The 20,284-nt window shown below is 39.6% G+C and overlaps 1 protein-coding gene across 2 annotated transcripts in view; it reads left to right on the top strand.

Annotated features, from left to right (window-relative positions):
- Nucleotides 1-20,284, top strand: part of LOC108698045 — a 62,375-nt gene that overhangs the window by 31,816 nt on the left and 10,275 nt on the right. Inside the window, exons 15-22 of one of the 2 annotated variants that reach the window (XM_041588166.1) lie at nt 2,809-2,909; nt 4,158-4,263; nt 6,197-6,319; nt 9,363-9,464; nt 10,978-11,099; nt 12,909-13,050; nt 13,534-13,613; nt 17,280-17,421. In XM_041588166.1, the coding sequence (XP_041444100.1) occupies nt 2,809-2,909; nt 4,158-4,263; nt 6,197-6,319; nt 9,363-9,464; nt 10,978-11,099; nt 12,909-13,050; nt 13,534-13,613; nt 17,280-17,421 (918 nt within the window). The remainder of the gene's footprint in view (nt 1-2,808; nt 2,910-4,157; nt 4,264-6,196; nt 6,320-9,362; nt 9,465-10,977; nt 11,100-12,908; nt 13,051-13,533; nt 13,614-17,279; nt 17,422-20,284) is intronic. The other variant, XM_041588160.1, reaches the window with a different exon arrangement.

The following is a 20,284-nucleotide window of genomic DNA, read 5'->3' on the forward strand; positions in this document are numbered from 1 at the left end:
ACAGCAGATCAATGAGGTAGATAAGCGGCAGCAAGATTCAAATACAGAACAAGGCAATGACACCACTGTGGAGATGTCTGGCAGGTTGTAAGATGCACCTTTAAGGCCTTTAAGTGGTTTGCTGACATTTTCAGGGAAAAATACAAAACCTTAATCCCTTTTCTTACTGTGGTCCCTTCATTTTAAGGCCAGTTATGCCTAAGGGAGAGCTACATCCAGCTACACCTTTAAAGTTGGAGCACATCTCACATTCCTAGAATGTGCTATGATAGTTGCTATCCTATTGCTGTCTAACCTCAATCAGATGCTCCCTGTTCTGTGACTCTCTAAAGGGGTTGTCTCTTTATGGCAGAATACTTTACTGGGGCCTTGTTGAACCCAAGCAGACCTCCAACCTGTAAGGCAGGTGGAAACTAAAGAGAAAGAGACAGAACTTCCCAATCAATATATTAAAGTATAACAGATACATAATATGAGCCAATGGGGAATACTAAACCACCCAGGTACCAGGGCCTAGGAGTAGAGGCCATAATTCCAAGAACACCCCAAATGTCAGCTTAAATAACCTTCAGGCTTGTTTTCCAGTGACATCTATGGAGGCAAATAGATATACTCCCCAAACTAACCATAATTAGCTCTTGGCCTGGGTTCCTCAGGATCTGGGCTCCTCTGGGGAGGGTCAGTCACCCACCCAACATTACTGGACTATCCCAATACGTTTACTGCTCTACCATATGGAAACTGTATCCATGCAGGTAGTTTCCACTCCATATACATGATACACATGGATGGATATCTGCAACATCTTTATGCTAGCATCTTTGTTGTTCTTCAGCATTTAAATTCCCTAATATTGCATTTGTAAATGTGTGTATGCAGCAATAATAAAGGCATAGCTTAAAACAAAAAGGTACATTCAATACATCTGCTAGCTAACAACTGCCATTACCAACCCTAACATTACATATAGTAGATTTCCTTTGATTCAGGAAATGGCAGACACTAAGTTTATCCTTATTCTTTCACTTAGTTATAGTTCAAATGTCTGTGCCCCCCCATACAGACACAAAGTAATGCTTTTCCAATAATTCTTATTCTTTCACTTAGTTTTAGTTCAAATGTCTGCCCCTCCCATACAGACACAAAGTAATGTTTTTCCAATAATTTCAGCATTACTGCATCAGATGAAAGTTTCAGCAAAATATTATTTGCATCCTTAGGTTTTAACTATACTAAAAAAAATCCTTGTCAGTGGCATCAGTGTCAATTTAGGTAACACGTAGGTGGGTCATGAGTGTTAGACATTTTAATTGCACTCAGTTGCACAGGTGTAGAAAGAGCACACTGAGCAGGTTAAACTACACAGTTACTTTGAAACTAAGTGGCAAATTCACTAAGGCGCGAGGCGCCGAACGCTAGCGTTAATTCGCTAGCGTTTGGCATTTTCGCTACTGCGCAAATTCACTAACGAACGCTGGCGTAGTTTCGCTAGTGTTACTTCGCAACCTTACGCCAGGCGAATCTTCGCTAGCGACGAAACTACACAAATTCACTAACTTGCACAGTGTACTGAACGCACCCTTTTACGCTAGACTTCCTTCGCCACCTCAGACCTGGCGAAGCGCAATAGAGTAGATAGGGATTGTTTAAAAAAAAAGTCAATTTTTTTTCTAAGTCCCAAAAAACGCTGGTGTGTTTTCTACATGATGGGTGATAGGCTGAAAAAGATCGAAAAATTTTTGGGGCTCCCCTTCCTCCCCCCTACATTTCCTGACTCATGGCAACTAACCTAGACAGTGGGCACATGTGTAGGGCAAAATAAAAAATTTATTTGCTGATTTGAAGGTTTTCTAGGCATTTGTAGTGCAGATACGTGTTCCTCCATTGAAATTTGAATTTCGCGCCGTATGCAAATTAGCCTTCGCTAGCGCAACTTCGCTTTATATAGCGAATCAACGCTAGCGCAACTTTGCAACCTTACGCTACCCCTGTGCGCAACTTCGGATTTTAGTGAATTTGCGGAGCCCTGGCCAAACTACGCCTGGCGAAGTGTGGCGAAGTGCGGCAAAGTTGCGCCTGGCGCAACTTCGCATCTTAGTGAATTTGCCCCTAAGCCTCTTGTGTCTTGTGCCTCAGAGTAATAGAGATTAGGGACCTATTTATTCAAAGTGATGTGAAGCATTACCAGTGATGTTGCCCAGAGCAACCAATCTGCAATTAGATTTCAACAGTGAAAAACAAAAGCAAATATTTGATTGGTTGCTATGGGCAACATCACTGGTAATATTTTACTCCACCTTTTACACGGCATGATAAATAGATCCCTTAGTCTTGGCACTTGCATGCATTTTTAGTCCATATATAATAAATCAACTGGTTCCCCTGTGCTTTTTTGCATTTGTGCCTGCTAAGCTTACAAATCACAATTTCCATGACTACCACTTAGTATACTATTCAGAATTAAAAAGAGCTACTAGAAATTTCCTCTTTATCAGATAATCGGCCAGATTCAATTCAGAGAGAAAAGCGTTATCACATGAAAACTCAACGAGATTCAATTTGAGATGCAATTCAGAAGAAACTTATCTCACAGTTTATCATGTGAAAACTCAATTGAAGTCTATGGGAAAAAAACTGGAACTGAATTAGGAGAAAAGTTTTTTCTCCTGGAATTGAATCTCGTCCTTGAGTTTTCAAGTGATAAACCTTTTGCTCTCTGAATTGAATCTGCAGAATTGTCTTTTTGGTCTTTAATAAATGTATTAATAAATAAAATCGAAATGTACCTAAAATATCTTTTTATTCTAGATAAGAAACCAGTTTTCACATCTTTGTCAAGAGCTGTGTGACAATTCAGAAGGCATTAGAGAAGCAACAAGAACAGTACTACGTGTGTTAACTAGAAGGGAGTAAGTATCATGGAGACCATATTCACTTTGTATAAAGTCTGAAGAGTTTGAATGAATTTAATTTAATTTGTACACATATACTGTAGAAGTGCATAATCACACCCAAAGACTCTATGAGGCAAATGCACTAACCTCCGAAAATTCGCCAGCGACGGTTTCGCTCACAGTGCAACACTTCGCCAGGCGTAGATTCGCCAGGACATGCTAATTCACTAAAATCCGAAGTTGCTATAGCCGAATGCTGGCGAAGTTGCTATAGCGTTACTGCGCCAAGCGAAATGAAGTTGCGCTACCTTTGTCTAATTTGCATACGGTGGGAATTTAAAGTTCAATGGACATATATGTTGCAGCAAATACATTACACTACACAAGAACGGGAAACTTTTATAAAATAAAATAGAGTTGTTATATTGCCCTACACATGAGCCCAGTGTATAGTTTATGTGCCATATGTAAGGAAATTTACGAGGGAAGCCGGTTACCTAAAAAAAAAATTTACGCTATTTTTCAGCCTATCACCCTGAAAAAGGAAAAGACACTAGTGTTTGAAAAATTTTCAACTATTTTTTTAGGAACTCCTATCTACTCTATTGCACTTTGCCTGGTCTGAGGTGGCAAAGGCAAGTCTGGCATAAGAGGTAACGTTCAGTAAAATCCACATCTTACTGAATTTGCGTAGTTACGTCCATTCGCAAGAGCACAAATGCACCAGGAGTTATGGAGTGAAGTACCGCTAGAGTCTCCTTCACTAGTGAAGTCACGCCAGTGACCATTAGTAAATCGGCGAAGTACCGAAATGACATTACGCTGGCGAATTTTCGCCCACGTTAGTCACTTCGCCCTTTAGTAAATTTGCCCCTATAAGTGTGAAAAAAACTTTCAGCAGAGGAATAGGCAATCACCTAGTTAGGAGACTTGTAGAAGACAAGATCATTTAGGAAGGGTTGCCAACTCATCCCTTTCATTAATATTGTTTGTGAAATATGCCTAAGACATAGTTGGATGGATTTTAACAAAACTACGCCTGAGGCATTTTTCAAGTATCATTGATAATAAAAGTTGGCAACCCTGAACTTGGGGTTAGAGTGGAAATAGCCTATTGGATTAAGGAGCAGAAATGCACAGTGGAGAGATGTACTGAAGGTAAATTGGGAGAGAGTGGAACCCAGATGTTTGCAGGTTTTTGCAAAAGGGCTGGATAAAAATTATAGGCAACAAATAATTAAATGCTTTATTTGGCTGTTTCAGACTAAAAAGCACCCTGGAAGATGAAATTAACCGAAATAGTGAGGAACTATTGATAAAGTGTAAATGGCGCATTGAACAGTTGATCAGTGAAGTTGTAAATACTAAGGTGGGTATATAAATATGAAATGGTGTTTTGTAATTATTGGAATTTTTTATGCATTTTGTTTTCACATATTACCAAACATGGACATGCTATGCTAACAATACAGTATATAAAAATATAACAGTTGGGTAGCTTCCATGATGGAAGAATAAGGGTGAGGATTTTTTTTAAACCTTTTTAATATTCTATGGGTCAGTGGGGAAAAAAGTACTGATGTTTTGGTCAAGAATGAAAAAATGTGGCAGTTTATGAAGAAGAAATGACGGCTTCCCTATTCCATGTTACCTATTGAACATCTAAATATCTAAAGACTTTATAACCTGTTGGCTAGACAGTACTACAGAGGCATGGATTGGATTACGGTATGCTGACATCAACACCTGCTGCAAGTAATTTCAGCCTGAAATCTAACGTATTTGCTCCATTAAAATGTATAGAATTGTTACCCACATTCCTCCAATATCATCTGAAGCAGTAGAGCAGTGAGCACAACAGGGGTGAGACAGGGCAGAACAGAGAATGGGCCGTTGTAGCCAAGATACATCACATCTTGTTTGGCATCGTTATATCAGTAATAATCTACACTCAGCTAATAGGAGGCTGGGTCCCACATTGAATATGGAAAAGGTACACCACTTTGTGGAACACTGCATGGGCAAATATTGCAACAATTAAAGAATAATGTTCCTCATTGTAAAATTGTAAAGAATGTAGGGATCTACAGTATATATGTAAATTAAAAGATTCAGAGAATGCAGAGAAATCTCCAAAAGCCATGGATGATCCTCATGGCTTCAGGTGGCACTTCATCCATAACTGCAAGTTAAAACTCTACAATACAAAGATAAAATCATATATCAGCATAATCCAGAAACATCACTTCCTTCTTTGGGCTCAAGCTCATTTAAGATGGAATGAGGCAAAGCGGAAGTGTGCTCTGGTCTGATGATTCAAAATATGAAATTCTCTTTTAGAAATCATAGATGTTGCATTCTCCAGGCTAAAGAGAAGAATACATTCTGCTAGTGATGGGCGAATTTGCGAAATTCGCGAAACGGCGCCGGCGCCCATTTTTGACGCCGGCGCCCGTTTTTTTGGCGAATTTTTACCACGAATTTTCGCGGGCGTTTGGCGAATTTATTCGCTGGGCGCGAATCGCGCAAATTCGCCGCAAATTCGCGCCTGGCGAATAAATTCGCCCATCACTACATTCTGCATATATTACAACTGCATGGCTCTTTACTAAAAGAGTCCAGGTGCTAAACTGACCTCCCTACAGTCTAGACCTGTCAACCATTCCTAACTGTGCAGCTAAAATCCCATCAGACAGGAATGGGATATGGTTTTATTTTTCAAAACTACAGCATTTCTCAGTTCCCAAATGGTTACAGAGTATTGTCAAAAGAGGAGGTGATGAAATACAATGGGAAACATGCCCTTGTGAAAAGGGCTCTGAAAATACTGGAAAGTGCAGGCTTGGGGGGGGGGTGGAGGTCACATGGCCAAGAAGCAGTTTGCTCAGAGAGGTCAGTAGGACGTGGAAGTGCCTCCTGGGGAAGAAGTTCCTGGAAAGACTTGTTCAATGTGGGTTTAAACTATATGCAAATCATCACATTCCTTTTAACTTACATTTTACACAGCGTTACAACTTTTTTGGAAATGGGTTATAATTATATTGAGGAAAGGAGTTGAAATTTAAAGGCAAATAAACTCTTTTAGCAGACAGTCTCCTTATGATGTTTCGCTGTTCCCATGATCTTACAATTAAATTGATACACTGTGTGCTTATCTAATTGGTGAAAGAGCTACACCCCTCAGCCTGTATGTAATTTGTAGTGAAAATGTGCCCCCCCCAGCTGCCTGTTCCTAAAATATCACATCTTATTTAAATGGTATTATTCACTTCTTAAGATAACTAACATGCTTTGTGTTGCAGATGGAAGCTGTCTTAAAAACAACTGTTGAACAAGCAAAAAAGGACTGGATGATTAATAAGGACAGAATACAATACCTTGGGGTTTTTAATCCTTACTTTGCTGGCAAAAATCCCGTGTACAAGGTGATATTTGGTTTAAGACATTCTTCTTATTAATAAACATGCAAATTGACTTGCCCTCTTAAAGAGATACTGACACCAGGAATTAAACATTTTTTTTTACATCTATCATAATATTGTCTTTGCATGCTATTTATAATTTTGCCAGAAAAGTATTTACAGACGCCTTTACATTACCCATGCTCATGTTCCTACTGTATCTGAGGGGGCTACCATATTTGAGCTTCAGCAGTCTGTTAGCATTAGAAACTCTAACTGACATGTTGAGATGGGACAGTCAGGTTGGCAAAACAGTCAGGTTTAGGAACTTCAAGTAACAATTATTTACAAAAGCATCCCTATCAGTGAAAATGATCAACTTTTGATGTACATTAATATTTTGAATAATCATTTTTTTAGTGTCAGTATCACTTTAAGTTATTGCTGCTCTTCCTGTCTAAGGAACGTTCTTGTCGGAAATCCACTTTTAATGCCAAAATCATGGTGGCTAGAAAAATATCAAATTAACATCATACTTACTTTCACTGTGCCCAGTTATCAAAGTTACATCCAGAAAATCTTTTTTTTTCTGGACTAAAATTATGTATTAGCAGAATTTTGATTCCATTGCTGTTGAAATCTGATTCTTAGATACACAGTCATCAGGGAAGGAGCATCCTGAATAAAAATCCATGGCTACCAGTAACATTCACATTTAATAAAACACAATGCATTAATTTTACTTTTTTACAGAATGGAAGATTCAGCATTTGTAGTGGTTAGTTTACCCTTAAATTGGGACATACTATTTATTCCATGTGGTAGGGCCAACCAGAATAGCAGGAAATAAAATGGAAACAGAAATGAGGGTTCTCTTCATTTCCAGCCAACTTCACTTGATTGAGGATGGATAATCCTCAAACAATCATGACTGCAAAATTATTGGTCTAAACACACCCCCTTCACTGGTAATACATGTCCAGATGGTCAGACATTATTGTACAAATCAGCCACACTGCCTAAATATTATCTGCACATGTATGGTCAGCTTTAGCTGCATAAAAAATGGACAAACAAAACAAAAAAAACTGTATTTTGATTATTTTTTACTATAGCAATATCATCCAATTGTCTAGAAAATAGCTCAAAAAATCATTAAGGGGGTTGTTTATAAAAGTCTGAATGCCAAAAATTTGTAAAAGCCAAGGTTTTTTTTCTATGACACCAAATTTTTTGTAGAAAAAAAATACATAATTTTTGGGAATTTATTAAACCCCGAGGGTGCTAAAAGTCCAAATAAAAAGTACCCGTGGAGTTCATGTAGAAGTCAATGGAAAAAGACCTGAAAATATCCTGATCCCCTAATGTATAGTGTGCTTAATATTGTATTGTGATTAAAAGAATGAAACCTATTGTGCATACGCCAAAATATTCTAGGGTAATAGCATCAACATTCATGATAGCAGGAGATCCAGATTAAAATTATTTTATATACTTGGAATGTAGACATTGCATATACTGTAACAATGAGTCCAATCAATCCAAACTGAAGGCCAGTTGTTCCAAGCGCATAACATACAAGAAATGCAGATGCAGAACATCTGCTTCTGACACCATGAGATTAAATTGATTATGTATGTGCTTTAACCATTCTTTCAATAGGAGAAAATAATTAAAGAAAAGGTAAACATTTTCTAAATAGCACATTCTTAATTTGCAACATATTAATAAAAAACTCTGATACTGATTTTATTAGAATATTTGCTGACCTCCTAAACTTTAACACCCTCATTAAAGGGGGAAACCTGGCCAACAGCATAATAAGAAATCAAGATTTATACATCACATATATAGACCTACTATGGTGATCCTATAATGGGGAAACATTTTCTCTATACTGAACAATATTTCATAACCTTTATGAAATAATAAATCAATATGTATACATCACATATATAGAGCTACTACATTCTACATTCATTACTTTTATGGCTCTGTTTACCACAGATTACCTCCTTCACCCCTTGACTTAATTTAACAGAACAGTGTGCATGCTCAATGTGGTACAGACCCCCTTATATTTGTGCCAGTGAATGTTGAAAAATATTATAATGTTTTATTAGCAGGAACAAGTTAGATCCATCTGTCATAGTTCTACATAGGGGTGCCCAAAAGGTAGATGGGGATCAACCAGTAGACCTTTAGCTGGTGATCAGTAGATCTCAAGACACTGTCAACAAACAGCTTGTCTAAATCATCCTCCTGTTTCATGCTTTTCATTCAGATATTTGTTATGTTACGGTTACATAAGAAATAGTTGTTTGTTAAATATAGCAATATACATTTTCTAATAAATGAATATTTAAGCAATATTTTCCATAGAACAGAATGCTAGCAATGTTTTATGGATGTAGAGCATAATGGGACAACATCACTAAAAGTAGACCTTGTATTATTAAAGTATAGGCACTCCTATTCTACAACAAATAAATAGTACTCATGCTTTGCTTTCAACTACATCATCAGGGCCCTTCAAAAGTGGACTACAAATGGATTCTCCCCTACAAACTAGCGCCCCTGTGCTGATGAAGCACCCATCAAGGATACTAAACCCCATTGCATTTCATGTTAGTTATTTAAGCTAGTCATCCCTCTCTAGTGTATCTACTACTAATATAGTATCTATCCATATTCTGGATAATCATCCTTCACTGGATGGATTAAAGGTAAATTCAAGACAATGAACATGGCCAATTTCCTATCTTTTTATACTGATCCTATAGCTCATATACAGGGAACAATATCAGCAGGTGGAGATTCACTCAAGCTTACAAATGACATTTTTATTAAGCCAATGCAGTAGAGCTGACTACTCACTATTTTGTTGCTCACTGTGCAATGGGACCACTGTAGCACACTATTCTATTCTTTGATACTTTGAAGCATATTGCTTAATATTATGAAGCATATTGGTTAATAATATGTGCAAAGTATCTAATTCAGCTAAAAATGTACAACCAAATATTGTATTGATCGATCTATATTTATAAATATCAATTTTTTGTAGGTGTTGCTATTCAATATTTTCTTTGATGGCTTGAAAGGCAAAAAAACAGTAATTTTCAAGGAAATTAGAACCAGAATAGAGGCCTTGCTCCAACAATACAAGGTATGTGTCTAGTACCAGAGGCTTTATTTGACATGATTTGCAACTTGTGTAAATGTGGTAAGATTCTCTGACTTTTTAAAGTATCGCCTGAACCTCTTGTATGAACCTTGGGTTTGTTTAATTTACTCCTTTGTAAATCCATTTGTGTTAAAAAAAAAATTAAAATGTTAAAGTTGTGCTGTCTATGAGAGGTTAATTTGCTATGATACTTGCCAATCCTACACTATGGGGCATATTCACTAAGATTCGTAGTTGCGCCAGGCGCAACTTCGCCGCGCTTCGCCGCACTTCGCCACACTTCGCCAGGCGTAGTTTCGCCAGCGCTCCGCAAATTCACTAAAATCCGAAGTTGCGCACAGGGGTAGCGTAAGGTTGCGAAGTTGCGCTAGCGTTGATTCGCTAAGTGAACGAAGTTACGCTAGCGAAGGTTAATTTGCATACGGCGCCAAATTCAAATTTCAATGGAGGAATACGTATCAGCACTACAAATGCCTAGAAACCTTCAAAACATCAAATAAAAATTTTTTTTGCCCTACACATGTGCCCACTGTATAGGTAAGTTGCCACCCATAATGTAGAAAACACGCCAGCGTTTTTTGGGACTTAGAAAAAATGTTGTCTTTTTTTGAAGCAATCCCTATCTACTCTATTGTTCAGAACACTGCGCGCGTTAGTGAATTTGCGTAGTTACGTCCGTAGCGAAAATTCGCCAGGCGTAAGGGTGCGAAGTAACACTAGCGAATCTACGCCAGCATTCGTTAGTGAATTTGCTACATAACGAAAATGCCAAACGCTAGCGAATTAACGCTAGCGTTCGGCGCTTCGGTGCTTAGTGAATTTGCCCCTATAAGCTTACACACACACACATTACCACCTTATCCCAAAAAATAGTTTAAACCCCTCAAAATAATTTCTAGGCTTGAGTTGAAAAATAAAAAAGATTATTGTAATGAAGTGTTTTAAAGGTTAACAAAAGGTAAAATCACTGGTGGGACAGGGGTGCTGCGAACCCCCTAGTCAGTAAAAACATTTATCTTCTGCCCCAGTCCAGTGGACCGATTTTATAAAAAAAAAAAATCACAGGTGGCCTGGGTCCTTGCTCTGATGGTGGGTGTATGCACAGTACAGCAGGACTTGCTAGAATTGCTGTATTGCTCATATGTCCAGATCCAGCCCACACACAGGGATGACCTGAGAGAAAAGAAATTAGGTGGAGGTGCTCTTTTTATGTTAGTGGTGCACCAGCATGGGGCAAGAAGGTCAGTGGTTTGGCTCACTGTGGGGTGTCAACCAAACTGGCACCTCAATTCATTTCCACTTTTGCCCTCCTTTAACAAACTCTTTAAATATCTATAAAAATATATATTTTGTCAATATCAATATAGTACATATTTCCATTTATTATTATTATTCCTCAGAAGGACATGCAGAAATGGTAATGAGGGTGTGAAAATAATCCTCAAAAGACCTGCAGCATTTTCCACTATAACTACTTTGTTGCCATGTGTTTTAGAAACAAATCCTGAAACAGTTGATGCAAACCCTAAATATGGTGCTAGGAGACCAACATCGTCCCTTCACTTTGGAGTTTGTCGAAAACGCTATTGAAGATGAGTTGGATGACGCACTATTATGGTATGTGATGGAGGCTGTAGCAAATAGTGTTGATTAAACAATGGTATTTTGAAAACTGTAACAGTAAATTTGCAATGATGTATAATTAATCTACAAACTTTTGGATGTTTTTTTCACTTAAAAAATTCTGTTGCTCTGTTGGTTGAACTAAATCAGCATTAAAGTGGAAAATGCCCTTGGTATAAATTGGGTTTGCTTTTGTAACTATTTTGGACTCTTTTAGGCCATAAGGGTTAATGTAAAGCAATAGAACATGGTTTACATTTGACTCTAACACTTAAGGCAGGGCCTTCGCTAAGTGGAAGCATTTAAGGTAGGTCATACTGGAACTACAACTCCCAGAGACTACTGTGCATAAAAATAAAAATAAGAATGCCAGGAGGTTCTTTCAGTAACAAAACAGAACAAGTTTATTTGTCAAAGACAAATGATCCACATGATATACTTACAATCCACAGAGGCAATTGCAGACAAATTATTAGAATGCCAGGACAGCTGAAGCAAAGACTGTGCACTGTGACACCATGTGGATGCAGCTAGGGCAGTTTAAGCTACACCTCTAGGATGGAATGCCTCATTGTGGCCCTGATCCCATACAGTGTAATGATCAGGGAGAAATATTCTAAGCTCGATTCCCTATCCAGTTGTGGTCCCTTCGCTTCCCTACTAAAATCCTTGTTGCAGCACTGGCTGCTCTTCCTCACTATCTTACTCTCCTAGAGAGTACTATGAAAGGATCTGACCTGTCACTGGCTAGCCTAATTCAGGTGGTCTCTGCTCCCCGACTTATCACTAGAGGTACAGGTCCCTGTAGGGCAGATTGACTTTACTGGGCCATGGTTTACCCAGGCTCCCTGGAACACATTCAGCTGGGTTAGCAACCAGAAGCCAAAAAGAAAGGATGAAACTTACCAGACACTATGTTAAAGTGTGGCAAGAAGTGATCATAGACCAGTAGGCCAATAGCACAAATATGTAAATGAATTAAGTAGATACATGGGCATCTGCCCGACAACGAGGGAGATAAGGAAGTGTAGGGATTCAAAGTCATAGGGACATATATACACAAACATAAAGAACATGATTAAAGCAACAAAGTCTTTATTCCATCATGACACAGAATCAATGTTTTGGCTCACACATATATGTATATAATAAAATATTTTATATGTATACATATATATATATATATATATATATATATATATATATATATAGTCAAATACAAGAGTCCTCTGCACTCAACCCATTATCAATATATTTAAGACAGCGACATTTTGTGCATACTGCTACTAAAAAATGCCTTACCCTTTAAACAAAACAGGGATTGTTTGTCCATATATTGCAATATATTTAAGCTGGCCAACTACGTCAAAGTCATCCCATATCTGGCCAGATATGGGATGACTTTGACGTAGTTGGCCAGCTTAAATATATTGCAATATATGGACAAACAATCCCTGTTTTGTTTAAAGGGTAAGGCATTTTTTAGTAGCAGTATGCACAAAATGTCGCTGTCTTAAATATATTGATAATGGGTTGAGTGCAGAGGACTCTTGTATTTGACTATATGTATTTTGTGGTCACAGCCTCATTGCACCCCCGCCTAATGGTTTTAAAAAATAGTGGTGAGCACAACTTTCCCTTGTTTGTTATATATATATATATATAAATCAACACAATTGTCAAAGCAGATAAATGTTTCAGTTTGTCTGAATGTGTTTGAGCACTCAACCATATTTGTGTTCAGTGTGTCAGCAGAAGAGCTGAGTACTTAATTGTTAATGCCCTCAATTTTCCCTTTTTAAGGTATGTCGGCAACGTACAGCGCCCTTTCAATGAGAAAGCAATGAGAAAATTTTTTAAGATGAGTCAAAATAACAGTATTAGAGAAAATATACTGAAACCAAATTTTAAAAAAGAAATTTCTCTGGAAACTGCAAAGCAAAATGTAAGTTACATTCACATATTTCTAATCAAGTGAATAATGGGGGGGGAGGCCAAATTGGTGGCCCCAGTAGGCCACCAAGGCTCTAGTCTGACTCTGGTTTTAGGTGACAGAGAATGCAATGCATTGGCACATTAAGGGGCAAATTTATCAAAGTGTGAAATTAGAGCTCACCCAGAAAATCTCACCCACTTTCTGTTTATTCATATGACATTTTAGAAGTGTATTTATCAAAAAGTAAACATCTACCTTTCACCCGCTGATAAATATGGTTCAAAAAATCCCATAGGAATAAATAGAAAGTGGGTAAGTTTTTTTTTGTGGTCAGCTCTAATTTCACACTTTGATAAATCTGCCCCTAATCTTTAACGGCACATTATACTGAGACCTTTGAGATAAATTGTAATTGTTTGTTTAACCTTTCCTTGTCCATTATCCACATCTTCTAATTCTCCTTTCATGTTGGTCTATATTTTTTCTGTCTAGACTGAACAAAATATCGAAAAATGTATAATGGAGATAAAGGAATCTTTTTTTTACGAGTTATCTGTTCTGCACGAGGAGAGGTAAGGACCAAGCAAAGAATAAGGATAAAATGCCCTTTCAGATACAAATGAAGACAGAAGTTCACTGGAAAAGTTCTGTTCAGTGTTAAAAACATTTAAGTTAACCCCCTCAAACCATAGATTGTAGAATTGTGAATTGAATCACTTTCTGGTGTAGAAGTGGTTTCTGCTTCATTGCCCCACCCCTAAGCAATGAGCAAAATGAGAAAAAATGTGGCCCCTAGAAAATATGTATTTGCTATTGTTATTGCATCTGAAGCCCCAGCACCACCTGATTAGGGATGTCGCGGACTGTTCGCCCGCGAACTAATTCGCGCGAACATCGACTGTTCGCGTCCGCCGAATGGTCGCGCAACGTTCGCCAATTTGGGTTCGCCTTAGCTGGCGCTTATTTTTGACCTCTCACCCCAGACCAGCAGATACATGGCAGCCAATCAGGAAGCTCTCCCTCCTGGACCACCCCCACACCCCCTGGACCACTCCCCTTCCATATATAAACTGAAGCCCTGCAGCGTTTTTTCATTCTGCCTGTGTGTGCTTGGAAGAGCTAGTGTAGGGAGAGAGCTGTTTAGTGATTTGAGGGACAGTTGATAGTAACTTTGCTGGCTAGTAATCTTCTTGATACTGCTCTGTATTGTAGGGACAGAACTCTGCAGGGATTTGAGGGACATTTTAGGTTAGGTAGCTTTGCTGGCTAGTAATCTACCTTCTACTGCAGTGCTCTGTATGTAGCTGCTGTGGGCAGCTGTCCTGCTGCTGATCTCTCATCTGCTGACTGCTGCCTGTAACCCAATAGTGCTTGTAAGGACTGCTTTTATTTTCTTTTTTGTTTTTTTACTTTGCTACTATAAGAGCCCAGTGCTATTAGTCTAGCTGTGTTGGGGAGTGGGACTGGTGTGCTGCTCCTAGTAGTTCAGCACCAACCAGAGTAATTTTTTTTTTTAATAAACATATATATATTTTTTTATTTTACTTATCTTACTGTTCTTTAACGTGTCCAGTGCTGTTTGCTGTTCTTCATAGTAGTGCACCAATAGTAGTGCACTTGCAGGCATTGTTTGCCTAGTGTGTTCTTCAAACAACTGCCACCTAGCTGTGTGAGCTTGTTCACATTCTGTCTAAATATCAATAATAATACCGTCTCCAGAAACACCACCTGAGTGACGTTTTCCAAGCAGCAATAATATATTCCGTATCCACTGCTGTAGTGTATACGTTGACCTTGCAGGCATTGTTTGCCCAGTGTGTTCTTCAAACAACTGCCGCCTAGCTGTGTGAGCTTTTTCACATTCTGTCTAAATATCAATAATAATACCGTCTCCAGAAACACCACCTGAGTGACGTTTTTCAAGCAGCAATAATATATTCCGTATCCACTGCTGTAGTGTATACATTGACCTTGCAGGCATTGTTTGCCCAGTGTGTTCTTCAAACAACTGCCACCTAGCTGTGTGAGCTTTTTCACATTCTGTCTAAATATCAATAATAATACCGTCTCCAGAAACACCACCTGAGTGACGTTTTTCAAGCAGCAATAATATATTCCGTATCCACTGCTGTAGTGTATACGTTGACCTTGCAGGCATTGTTTGCCCAGTGTGTTCTTCAAACAACTGCTGCCTAGCTGTGTGAGCTTTTTCACATTCTGTCTAAATATCAATAATAATACCGTCTCCAGAAACACCACCTGAGTGACGTTTTTCAAGCAGCAATAATATATTCCGTATCCACTGCTGTAGTGTATACGTTGACCTTGCAGGCATTGTTTGCCCAGTCTTTAACCAAGTGCCACCTAGCTGTGTGAGCTTTTTCACATTCCGTGTCCAGAAACATCACCTGAGTGACGTAGTGTGATTTCTGCCCTTTACAGCACAAAACGCAGCGCTGTCCAGGTCGTTGCACCCTTTAAACAACTTTAAAATCATTTTTCTGGCCAGAAATGTCTTTTCTAGCTTAAAATTCGCCTTCCCATTGAAGTCTATGGGGTTCGCGACGTTCGCGAACCGTTCGCATTTTTGACGCAAGTTCGCGAATATGTTCGCGAACATTTTTTCCGCCGTTCGCTACATCCCTACACCTGACATCATCTTTGGCCACATGCTAATAATCCTATGTGTCTCTTGTGGCCCTCCTATGTCTTCTGTCTGCCTGCCAATCTGTTCCCAGGGAAGTGACAAACTTACTGACACACACAAACATGCTGTTTACATGAATTTACACTAACACACTATTTGGGTGGGGGCTTCTGCACCCTCACAGCATACACAAAACAAATTTGACAAGTGTATGCACATACAAGCAGGGCTGCCATCAGAAATCACGGGGCCCCGTACAGCAGAATTTTCTGGGCCCCCTGGTCCCGCCAGATCCTGCCCCTAAGCCCCAACCCAGATCCCGCCCACCCCACACTACAGTAAAAAGTCCACACCAGCACTAAAAATGATAAACCCCCTCACTTCGTCTATTTTCGTGGCTTCGGCCTTTTCAACACTTCAGGACTTCAACTTCGTCTATTTTCGTGGCTTCGGCCTTTCCATAAGGGTTAATGTAAAGCAATAGAACATGGTTTACATTTGACTCTAACACTTAAGGCAGGGCCTTCGCTAAGTGGAAGCAATTAAGGTAGGTCATATTGGAACTAAAACTCCCAGAGACTACTGTGCATAAAAATAAAAATAAGAACGCCAGGAGGTTCTTGCAGTAACAAAACAAGTTTATTTGTCAAAGACAAATGATCCACATGATATACTTACAATCCACAGAGGCTATTGCAGACAAATTATTAGAATGCCAGGTCAACTGAAGCAAAGACTGTGCACTGTGACACCATGTGGATGCAGCTAGGGCAGTTTAAGCTACACCTCTAGGATTGAATGCCTCATTGTGGCCCTGATCCCATACAGTGTAATGATCAGGGAGAAATATTCTAAGCTCGATCCAGTTTTGGTCCCTTCGCTTCCCTACTAAAATCCTTGTTGCAGCACTGGCTGCTCTTCCTCACTATCTTACTCTCCTAGGGAGTACTATGAAAGGATCTGACCTGTCACTGGCTAGCCTAATTCAGGTGGTCTCTGCTCCCCTACTTATCACTAGAGGTACAGGTCCCTGTAGGGCAGATTGACTTTACTGGGCCATGGTTTACCCAGGCTCCCTGGAACACATTCAGCTGGGTTAGCAACCAGAAGCCAAAAAGAAAGGATGAACCTTACCAGACACTATGTTAAAGTGTGGCAAGAAGTGATCATAGACCAGTAGGCCAATAGCACAAATATGTAAATGAATTAAGTAGATACATGGGCATCTGCCCGACAACGAGGGAGATAAGGAAGTGTAGGGATTCAAAGTCATAGGGACATATATACACAAACATAAAGAACATGATTAAAGCAACAAAGTCTTTATTCCATCATGACACAGAATCAATGTTTTGGCTCACACATATATGTATATAATAAAATATTTTATATATATACATATATATATATATATATATATATATATATATATATATATACATATACATATATAAATCAACACAATTGTAAAAGCAGATAAATGTTTCAGTTTGTCTGAATGTGTTTGAGCACTCAACCATATTTGTGTTCAGTGTGTCAGCAGAAGAGCTGAGTACTTAATTGTTAATGCCCTCAATTTTCCCTTTTTTAGGTATGTCGGCAACGTACAGCGCCCTTTCAATGAGAAAGCAATGAGAAAATTTTTTACGATGAGTCAAAATAACAGTATTAGAGAAAATATACTGAAACCAAATTTTAAAAAAGAAATTTCTCTGGAAACTGCAAAGCAAAATGTAAGTTACATTCACATATTTCTAATCAAGTGAATTTACACTAACACACTATTTGGGTGGGGGCTTCTGCACCCTCACAGCATACACAAAACAAATTTGACAAGTGTATGCACATACAAGCAGGGCTGCCATCAGAAATCACGGGGCCCCGTACAGCAGAATTTTCTGGGCCCCCTGGTCCCGCCAGATCCTGCCCCTAAGCCCCAACCCAGATCCCGCCCACCCCACACTACAGTAAAAAGTCCACACCAGCACTAAAAATGATAAACCCCCTCACTTCATCTATTTTCGTGGCTTCGGCCTTTTCAACACTTCAGGACTTCAACTTCGTCTATTTTCGTGGCTTCGGCCTTTTCAACACTTCAGGACTTCAACTTCGTCTATTTTCGGGACTTCGGGTCTTTTCGCCGCTTCAGGACTTCAACTTCGTCTATATTCGTGGCTTTGGGTCTTTTCACGCTTCATGACTTCAATTTTGGGTATTTTTGTGGCTTCGGTCTTTTCGCCTCTTCTGGACTTCGGCTGTTAGGCTTTTTGGCGGTTCAGGACTTCGGAAAAGGCACAACAGCTTCGGCGCTGTCAAGGGGGGCCTGGCTCTTTTGAAAAGTGCAGCACAGTCGGGCCCCTCTTACGGACCAGACCATGCGGCCCCCTGATGGCGGCCCTGCACGCATTCATATTTGGACATGGCAGTTTGTATGTTGTAAAATGCAAACTTTGAGACAAATTTCCGCCATTTTATGGAAACCAAGTTTAGCTTAGATTTGCAACTTGGTATTTTGGAGCTGGAAATCATAAAGGCTTATTTACAACTGCAAGCACAAGTGAGGTACACTAAAATCAAAAAGTTGCCATTGAACTTGTGCAAAAACATGAAGCCGCAGAAAGCAACGGGGATGTGCAGGAAATTTAATATTATCTAATGCCACAAAACCATGCATCCAACATCAAAAAAGGCATTTGCAAGCAATATGCTCGACATAAGTCTCCCTGACACATTTTACTGATGCCCTGCTTCCTTCCTTTTATGCTGCTTGAACATCTTTGTCTTAAGTCTGAAGATATATCAACGTTGTTTTTTGTGGCATTTCAGAGGGCAGATGTATAAGCAAGATGTCATTGGCAGCTGTGTTCTGTCCCCACATGAAGGCGAATGAAGGTATAACTAACAATAGCTGTGTGACTTCCTACCTTCGTATCCAAGCAGTGGGGCAGACCGGACCGGCAGACGCTCAGGTTGGATGGACCGAAACGTAGACACGGGGATGAAGTCAGCCTGGGTTTATTTGATCCAGAATACAGCAATAGACGGTGATACAATACTGTTCTGTAATAGTGGTATCAATACTGTCCTGTAGATAACTTTCCTGAGGCTAACTGCTGGTCAAAAACTGATGCCTTCACAAGCCCAAAATGTCTGAATGTCCAGTCACACAGTAATGAGGCATTGAAAATGGCTGCCGGAAGTGAGAAGGACTGAGCTGGCAGAAAACCACGCCCCCGAGAGAAAAAACTTTACTAACAAGAACAGAGGCGTGCAGCATGCAAATTTTGGCCAGCAGATGGCAGCAGTACAACAATGCACAGAAAATAACATAGATAAAGAGGGATTGATAATAACATATGCAATTAACTATGAGGAGAACAGCACACTCCCCGTCTGAAATTTACTTTGGAGATTTCACTATGACGAATGTCCATGAAATATACACAAACCTGCAACAAAAACATGTTAGAATGCAATAAACATAACAATATAGTTGGCTTTCTTGGCTTGTAATGAAGAAGATGTCTATAGTTCAACTTCAGTCCTGTTCATCCTGCAGGAACGTTCTCGATTGGTAATATCAAAATAAGTTCGTTAATTGGCCTTGCGAACATTTTAAGCTCGCCCTTCCTGAAGATCTTCAACTCCACTTTTCGGACTTTGCCATCCTTGCTAGGGAAAACCTTTGTAATTAGTCCGATAGGCCAGGCAATCCTTTCGGTTTGTTGCTCCTTCATCAATACAAGGTCTCCTTCTTTCAAGTTTGGTTTTTGGTGTTGCCATTTTCTTCTTCCTTGAAGAATATTGAGATACTCCTTTCGCCATCTGTTCCAGAAGTAATCCGCCAGGTATTGTACACGTTTCCAGTGTTTTTGGTAGATATTCGCGTGAGTAAATTCTCCACTAGGCATTAGTATATTCTCAGTCTTGTGGGTAAGTAGAGTAGCTGGAGTCAGTATGGCTGGTGTTTCAGGATCCATAGACACTGGCACAAGGGGTCTTGAATTGATAATAGCCGAAACTTCAGCAAGAAGGGTGACAAGAGTCTCATGTGTGAGTGTTGAAGAGTTTACATCCATCAACATAGAATTTAAGATGTTGCGTGAGATCCCGATCATTCTCTCCCAGGAACCCCCCATATGGGAACTATGAGGAGGATTGAAGATCCAGGTGCAACCTTTCTCCGCCAACTGATCTTGAATGGGCTTAGTGTCGATGTTCAGTACTCTACAGGCTCCAATGAAGTTACTTCCTCGGTCTGACCTCAACTGTTTCACTGGTCCTCTGATTGCGAAGAACCGTCTTAAGGCATTAATGAGACTGGATGTGTCCATGGATTCTATCACCTCTATGTGAACGGCTCGCACACTCATGCAAGTAAATAGCACAGCCCAACGTTTACTGTTTGCGTGACCGCCACGGGTTCTGCGTGCGGACACCATCCATGGCCCAAAGACGTCCAGGCCAGTATAGGTGAAGGGCGGTTCTGAACATAGTCTATCCGCAGGCAAATCGGCCATTTGTTGGTGTAGCAGTTTCCCTCTTGCTTTGCGACAGTGCACACAGTCATGCAGTATTTGGGCTACATGTTTTTTC

Source organism: Xenopus laevis, chromosome 1L (assembly GCF_017654675.1).
Source record: "Xenopus laevis strain J_2021 chromosome 1L, Xenopus_laevis_v10.1, whole genome shotgun sequence".
NCBI lineage: Eukaryota > Metazoa > Chordata > Amphibia > Anura > Pipidae > Xenopus > Xenopus laevis.